Source organism: Leuciscus leuciscus (genome assembly GCF_965113295.1).
Source record: "Leuciscus leuciscus genome assembly, chromosome: 17".
Taxonomy (NCBI): Eukaryota; Metazoa; Chordata; class Actinopteri; order Cypriniformes; family Leuciscidae; genus Leuciscus; species Leuciscus leuciscus.
The window spans coordinates 1,839,310-1,847,500 of NC_138741.1; the positions used below are offsets into that span (position 1 = coordinate 1,839,310).

General features: G+C 37.5%; 1 protein-coding gene across 2 annotated transcripts in view; it reads left to right on the plus strand.

Moving 5' to 3' along the window:
* The window catches only part of eif2ak4 (eukaryotic translation initiation factor 2 alpha kinase 4), a 55,611-nt gene that overhangs the window by 24,389 nt on the left and 23,031 nt on the right, over positions 1–8,191 (plus strand). For both annotated transcript variants that reach the window (XM_082142663.1, XM_082142664.1), the window contains exons 18-24: positions 391–470; positions 645–746; positions 1,807–1,857; positions 3,598–3,837; positions 5,312–5,387; positions 7,482–7,603; positions 7,721–7,770. In XM_082142663.1, coding sequence (XP_081998789.1) covers positions 391–470; positions 645–746; positions 1,807–1,857; positions 3,598–3,837; positions 5,312–5,387; positions 7,482–7,603; positions 7,721–7,770 — 721 coding nt within the window. The remainder of the gene's footprint in view (positions 1–390; positions 471–644; positions 747–1,806; positions 1,858–3,597; positions 3,838–5,311; positions 5,388–7,481; positions 7,604–7,720; positions 7,771–8,191) is intronic.

Sequence of the window (8,191 nt, forward strand, 5' to 3'; positions counted from 1 at the left end):
TTTTTTTGTTAAACTTTAAATAAAACTTTAAATGCTTTTTGATTATTAACATTTAATTTAACCATTAAATAGGAGTCCATAAATATATGCATGCATACATACAGTTTAAAGCAGAAATATTTAAAAACCAAGTGTAATTTTTGTATTCTAATAAATTAAATAGTTTAGCTTGTAAGTGTCTCCTTGTATCCCGTTACTAAGGAAAAACACATTATTTGATACATTTTTCTTTCACTGCTAAAGTTTTTTAATGCACTCCTAAGTTCGTCAAGTGTCAAGCTCTTTAATATTCAGTTTATATGGTGAAATATTCTCTATTTAACTCCAATATTGCTCTAAATGTAACTCTAATGTTAACTCTACAATAACTGTAGTGTTGCTGTTTCCCAGATAACATGACTGGAATGGTCGGCACGGCTCTTTATGTTGGTCCGGAGGTTCAGGGAAACACTAAAGCCACGTACAACCAGGTACTGAAGAACCTGCATGTTTTACTCCATTAATATTTGATATTCAGACGCGTTTCATTGCTGACAGTGTGTGTGTGTGTGTGTGTGTGTGTGTGTGTGTGTGTGTGTGTGTGTGTGTGTGTGTGTGTGTGTGTGTGTGTGTGTGTGTGTGTGTGTGTGTGTGTGTCTCTGTAGAAAGTGGATCTGTTCAGTCTGGGCATCATCTTGTTCGAGATGTCCTACAGACCCATGACCACCGCGTCAGAACGCATATTTGTGCTCAGCCAACTCAGGAAAGTGAGTCTCCGCAAACTCTCACGGGTTTATTACACTGATAGTGTTTCAGTTTGTGAAATATAGATATTTTTTTTATTTTTTTTTATTTTTATTCTCTAATGATGCTGATCAAATTTGGAATAATTAAGATTTTTTTAATGTTTTTAAAAGAGTCTCTTCTGCTCACCAAAGCTGCATTTATTTGATCAAAAATACAGTAAAAAATATGAAATATTATTCCAATGTAAATCATCTGTTTTCTATGTGAATATATAGTAAAGTGTAATTTATTCCTGTGATCAAAGCTGCATTTATTTGATCAAAAATACAGTAAAAAATATGAAATATTATTCCAATGTAAATCATCAGTTTTCTATGTGAATATATAGTAAAGTGTAATTTATTCCTGTGATCAAAGCTGAATTTTCAGCATCATTACTCCAGTCTTCAGTGTCACATGACTGATTATTTTTAATGTTGAAAACAGTTGTGCTGCTTCATATTTTTGTGGAAAGATTAAAAAAAGAAAATAAAGTAGTACTTTTATTCATCCATGTATCAAAAATGACAGTAAAGATGTTTATAATGTTACAAAAGATTCTATTTCAAATAAATGCTGTTCTTTTAGAACTTTATAGTCATCAAAGAATCCTGAAGGATAAAATGTGTCACAGTTTCCGGAAAAAATCTGAACCAGCACAACAGTTTTCAACATTAAAAATAATCATAAATGTTTCTTGAGCATCAAATCATCATATCAGAATGATTTGTGAAGGATCATGTGACACTGAAGACTGGAGTAATGATGCTGAACATTCAGCTTTGATCACAGGAATAAATTACACTTTACTGTATATTCACATAGAAAACAGCTGATTTACATTGGAATAATATTTCACTGTTTTTACTGTATTTTTAATCAAATAAATGCAGCCTTGAAGAGTCTCTTTCAAAAACATTAACAAATCATAAGACTTTTGTACACGTTTGCCATGTAATGACACTGTAATTTAATTTCCCGTAGAATTGCTTCAAATGTCTCATAATCACTCGTTCTCGTTCTTTCCCGTTTGTCCTGCAGGAGTCGATTAATTTCCCTGAGGACTTTTCCGAGTATGAAAGCGGGAAGCAGGTGCGCATCATTTGACACATCCTCATTTGTGCTGTTCTCCACATCACTCCTAGGGTTGCGTACCGTTCACATTTGAACCAGTTCCAGGTCCAGTACCGGTTCATGAAATGCTGTACCTTTTCCCGGGACTTTAGGCATGTTTACCTCAATAACTGTAAAGGAACTGTAAGTCATTTATAGAAGTGTTATTGACATTATGCCAGAGCTGCCTTGGTCGCTGTCTGCATCTGTGATGTATGTATATGTATTTACCCGTAAATAATAGGCTACTAGCTACTTAATTAATTGAATTCATAAAAACAACCATTTTAATATATATAAATTAAAATTTCATTTCTATGAAATGTTTTGTTTTACACAAATTCTGTGTTGAAGACCTAAAACATTTATCTTTCAATTTCAATTGATCTTTTAATCAAATGAAATTAAGCAAACTTTTTGTCAAACATGCTGCACAACTGAGCTTTATAGTGTTAAAATTAAAACATGGAAGAACAATTTGGTTTATTACCGGTACTTAAAAAATTTTTTGGACAATAATTTTATTTTATTATTGTTAATATTATTATTACATTAGGACAAATCAAAATTTTGTACAACAGTAATATACTAGTCAAGTTAAACCAAACTTTTATTACAATTGAACAGGTTTCTGTGTGTTTATGAATATGACTATAGTTTTTCTCAAAGAAAACTGTAAAATGCTCATAAAGTGACTCTCACAGCGGCTCTGGAGAAGAAGTTCATACATTCATGTCCTCATATAGCCGGCAGAGGCGAGCATCGCGCACGCGTGCATGTGTTACATACATAAAACCGCTCGTCTGCGCCACTCATTCAAACCGTGTCATGTGACTTTGAATATCATTTAGTGCTCCAGCTTTGTGGCTGTAAAAGCAACAGTGGATAATTCACCTCAGATCTTGAAATTAAACAAATGGAAACAAGAACGTTCAAACTGTGAACAAACAAGTGTATTCTTTGACAAAGATTGTTTTAGTAATTCAGTAGCCTATATGTTTTTAATAATATTTAAATGGTGTAATATTTGTGAATTTGATTATGTATCTGCTTATCCATTTTCTTCCGATTGCCGTCAAGATTACTCTCTGGTGCCGCGAGACTCCGCCCACACGCTGTTCTGATTGGCTGACTCCGCCCACACACTGTTCTGATTGGCTGACTCCGCCCGCACGCTGTTCTGATTGGCTGACTCCGCCCACACGCTGTTCTGATTGGCTGACTCCGCCCGCACACTGTTCTGATTGGCTGACTCCGCCCACACACTGTTCTGATTGGCTGACTCCACCCACACGCTGTTCTGATTGGCTGACTCCGCCCACACGCTGTTCTGATTGGCTGACTCCGCCCGCACACTGTTCTGATTGGCTGACTCCGCCCACACGCTGTTCTGATTGGCTGACTCCGCCCACACGCTGTTCTGATTGGCTGACTCCGTCCACACACTGTTCTGATTGGCTGTGGGTTTTGATTGATTTTGACGCATCTCACAGTCTTGTCCGCCTAGTGTGGACAGACACATTATTTGTCGCTGGAATCTTATCGCATCTGGTTAGGACACGGTGTAAGCGTGATTGGCATAACGTGAGGTCGTATTTATTTTTTTATTTCGGACTCTTACTCTGTGAATCGGTGCTCGTAGTACCGACGTTATTCGGTCGGTGCCATTAGAAGTACAGAGTTCGGTACCCAACCCTAATCAGTTCTCATGTGACCCAGTGTACGAAGGTGATCGCCTGGCTGCTGATCCACGACCCGGCACTCCGGCCGACGGCGCTGGAGCTCCTGAAGAGCGATCTCCTCCCGCCGCCTCAGATGGAGGAGTCCGAGCTGCACGAGGTGCTTCAGCACACCATGGCCAACATCAGCGGGAAAGCCTACCGGACCATGGTCAACCAGCTCTTCTCCCAGAACATCTCACCCGTCATGGACTTCACCTACGACATCGACATTCACAAGGTAGAAAAGCTCAAAATACTGACCAGAAACTTACAAATCTACAGTCAAACCAACATTTATAGTAGTCTCTGTATGAAGAATTATTGGGTATAATAGGTCACAGTTTACTTTATTTTGCTCTCCTCACTTACATAAATGAACTAGTGAAACAATATTCAGACACCAGATATAATATTTTATATTGTTTGGTTTGACTGTATGCCTGTGATCGGTACTTTTATATCGCAGGGTTCTGATAAAGTCTTCAATTCAGTTTTATCAAATTTAAGGCCATGAAACGTCTTACATGACATTAGAAAAGTCTTGAGATTTTGGATGAACGTGATGCAGGGCAGGACAGATGCAGTTACACTGACCATACAATCCAAGATATCACAGCAAAAACGTCCCAAAAATAAGAGCAATATCACACGAGTGCTGTTTCTGATGAATAACTTCGTAAAAAGAGCCATTTACTTCATTTTGAATGAATCTGAGTTTTGAGCGAATCAATCGGGTGAACCAATGATTCAATGAGTCAATCATAAAGAGAGCCATTTACTTCATTCCTGAATGAATCAGCCGTTTGAACGAATCGAATGAGTTAATGATTCAATGACTCACTCATTTAGACATTTGCCGCCTCCTACTGGCAGGTTTAGTTTCTTATTTAGAGTATCATTTAATAAAAAATTTGATGTGCGTTTTAATTTGCAGTTAATTAGATTAATTAATCGCCACATTGTGTAATTAATTAGATTAAAGATTTGAAATAATATTAATATTAATAAAATAATATTATCAAGCTATATATATATATATATATATATATATATATAATAATAATTTATAATTTCGACTCATCCCTTTTCTTAAAAAAAAAAAATGGTTTCAAGGCTGAAATGTGAGGTTTATCATTTTATAAAAAAAATTGTTTTTGTAAAGGCCTGTGTTATTTGAACTGTAAAGTTGTTTAAATAGTCATTTTGTGGTTTGGATGTTACGGTAGACTTGTCCCTGCCTGTCCATATGGCATTAATTTGGTCTTAAAGAGATCTTTAAGAAGAGCCTGAGGTTAGTCCTGCAGGAACCCTGTGCTGATGCTCTCCAGCAGAGCCTCTGCATGATGTCACTGGAGAAGAGCAGTCATTTTAGAGCAGATTATGATGAATGATAATGAAGACAAACATTTATTTCTTTAGAATAAAGTCACTGCCGAATCACTCAGAATAAGAGCAGGATCATGAACTAATGAAGTCAACATGTCTATATGTATGTTTTATTGTTTTTAGTTATAACTGTGAACTTTGGGCAACAACATTGCTATTAAATGTGCTTTATAAATAAATAAAAGTTGAAGTAAAGCCAGTCAGGTTATAGATGCACGAGTCTGTCCACACCAGCAGGGGGCGCTGTGCTTTTATTTATCAGTCCATGTCTGTGTGATCATGCTGGTGTGTGTGTGTTTCCTAAACCTGGTTGTGTGTGTGTGCAGGGCAACTTTCACTTCAGCACTGCTAAACTCCAGCAGAACGTGTACGAGACGGTCACCCGGATCTTCAGACGACACGGTCAGACACACACACACACACACACACACACACACACACACACACACACACACACACACACACCTCTTCCATTATTACAATATATTATATTATGTTATATTATATTATAATAAATTAATTGTATAAATATTATTAATTTACACAGCATTCAAATTTAACACACACACACATACATTTATTTATTTATATATATATATATATATTTATATATATATATATATATATATATATATATATATCTCGACAGAAAACAGTCAAACAAAACAAAATTATTCATAATTATTTGCGTTACAATGGTCAGCGCTGAATTCATGATGATGACAGGCCTTCTCTCACCATAGTGCACAGCCTCTTGTGTTTTACTGCTTTCCTAAACCAGACTCGGAGTAAACCCTCTCCCCAAACCAGACTCGGAGTAAACCCTCTCCCCAAACCAGACTCGGAGTAAACCCTCTCCCCAAACCAGACTCGGAGTAAACCCTCTCCCCAAACCAGACTCGGAGTAAACCCTCTCCCCAAACCAGACTCGGAGTAAACCCTCTCCCCAAACCAGACTCGGAGTAAACCCTCTCCCCGAACCAGACTCGGAGTAAACCCTCTCCCCGAACCAGACTCGGAGTAAACCCTCTCCCCGAACCAGACTCGGAGTAAACCCTCTCCCCGAACCAGACTCGGAGTAAACCCTCTCCCCAAACCAGACTCGGAGTAAACCCTCTTCCCAAACCAGACTCAGAGTAAACCCTCTTCCCAAACCAGACTCAGAGTAAACCCTCTCCCCAAACCAGACTCGGAGTAAACCCTCTTCCCAAACCAGACTCGGAGTAAACCCTCTCCCCAAACCAGACTCGGAGTAAACCCTCTCCCCAAACCAGACTCGGAGTAAACCCTCTCCCCAAACCAGACTCGGAGTAAACCCTCTCCCTAGACCTGATGTACAGTGATGTTAACATCCGCTCTGCTGATGTGAAATATGCTCATCATCTTCTATTATAACTTCAGAACTCTTTTATTTTCGGGGTTAGTGTGTTTGGTGTCTCCGCTGAAGGTGTTGTGGGTTTATTGTGTGTAAATGCAGCACATATGAGGGTCAAAGGGCATGAAATCCGGCCGTTCCGCGTTTATGAGCACAATAACTACCAGAGGAAAACATGTCTGGTATTGTTTGTGTTCATGCTGAATTATAACGCTGGTATATTGTGGCGCTGAAGGGAAGTGAAGATATGTTTTCTAATATCCGGTTAAGACAAACAGCATATTTTGTTTAATGCTTGTTTGTTTTTGTGATTGCGTAACAATTTATGGCTGTAAACATCAGAAATCTGGGCTGGAAGAGACTTTGAGACTAAAGATGGCCAAGATACTCTTTATTTAAAGTAGTTATAAAGTTTTGCAGAAGAAACTGCTTTGATCTTATTTAAAGACACAGTACATACTTTAAAGAAATATTGTTATGCGACAGAAACAGTGTGGATCTCGTTTAATTTGACAGCGTTAACCCTAAACACACATTTACACTACATTTAACAAATAAAACAATGATAAACAGTAGTTTTTACTAAATATTTGGCTGAAAATGTCCTGAAAGACATGAAACTCGACTGAGTGAATCAAATTAATGGCTGGATAATTTTTTTTGCTTTCTAAATGATCCAGTTTGCGAAACAGAATCATGTTGTTAGTCAATCAACAACTCTGGTAATGAGAAACAACTCTGGACATCTTTCTTTTTTTTAAAGTGTTTGGCTACTAATCTACAAAGTATGGACTTCTGGCAACACTATTGATCAATGAATCAAATGAATCATTTGATGGGGCTTTTGAACATAATCATTGAAATTAACTTTTCTGAATGATTCAATTTATTGAACTGAATCATGTTGTTGGTTAACCATGAACACTGGTAACATTTTGCAATAGTTGGATACTACACTACAAAGTATGGACTTCTGTGAGCACTATTGATCAGTGAATCAAATGAATCATTTGATGAGTCTTTTGAAGTTGTTCATTGAAATGCACATTCTGCATGAGCTAAGATGCTGGTGTTGTTGGTGTGATGATTGTTGATGATTGTTGATGCTGTGCCTCTGTCAGGTGCGGTCCGCCTCCAGACGCCGCTGCTCTTGCCCAGGAACAGGCGTCTGTATGAAGGCTGTGAGACGGCGTGTTTCATGGATCACAGTGGCATGCTGGTGTCTCTGCCGTATGATCTGAGAGTGAGCGTCACGTCAACACGCCTCAGGCCAAACCAGTCACACACTCACAGAAATATGCATAACAACGGTCTGAATCAAGTTTTCAAAGCCTTTCTCTCTCTCGTTCTCTCTCATCAGCTGGCGTTTGCCAGATTTGTGGCCAGAAACAACATTTCAAATCTCAAAAGGTACTTTGTGTTTCGTGAATTACTGTCCAGCAATTCACAGTTATGATATTTTTTATCTATTGTTGTATATAGTATGTAGTAGACTCAGTAAAAGTCAAAAGTTTGGATTATGAGTCTTCTGCTCATCAAAGCTGCATTTGTCATCAAAAAAATGTGAAATATTATTCCAGTGTAAATCATCTGTTCTCTATGTGAATATATAGTAAAGTGTAATTTATTCCTCTGATCAAAGCTGAATTTTCAGCATCATTACTCCAGTCTTCAGTGTCACATGATCCTCCAGAAATCATTTTAATATGACGATTTGTTTTATGATGTATTAACATTTAAAAGTTTAGAGTAAGTCAGGTCTTTTTGAATAAATAGAAATTAATACTTTTATTCATCAAGGACACATTAAATTGATCAAAAGTGACATTAA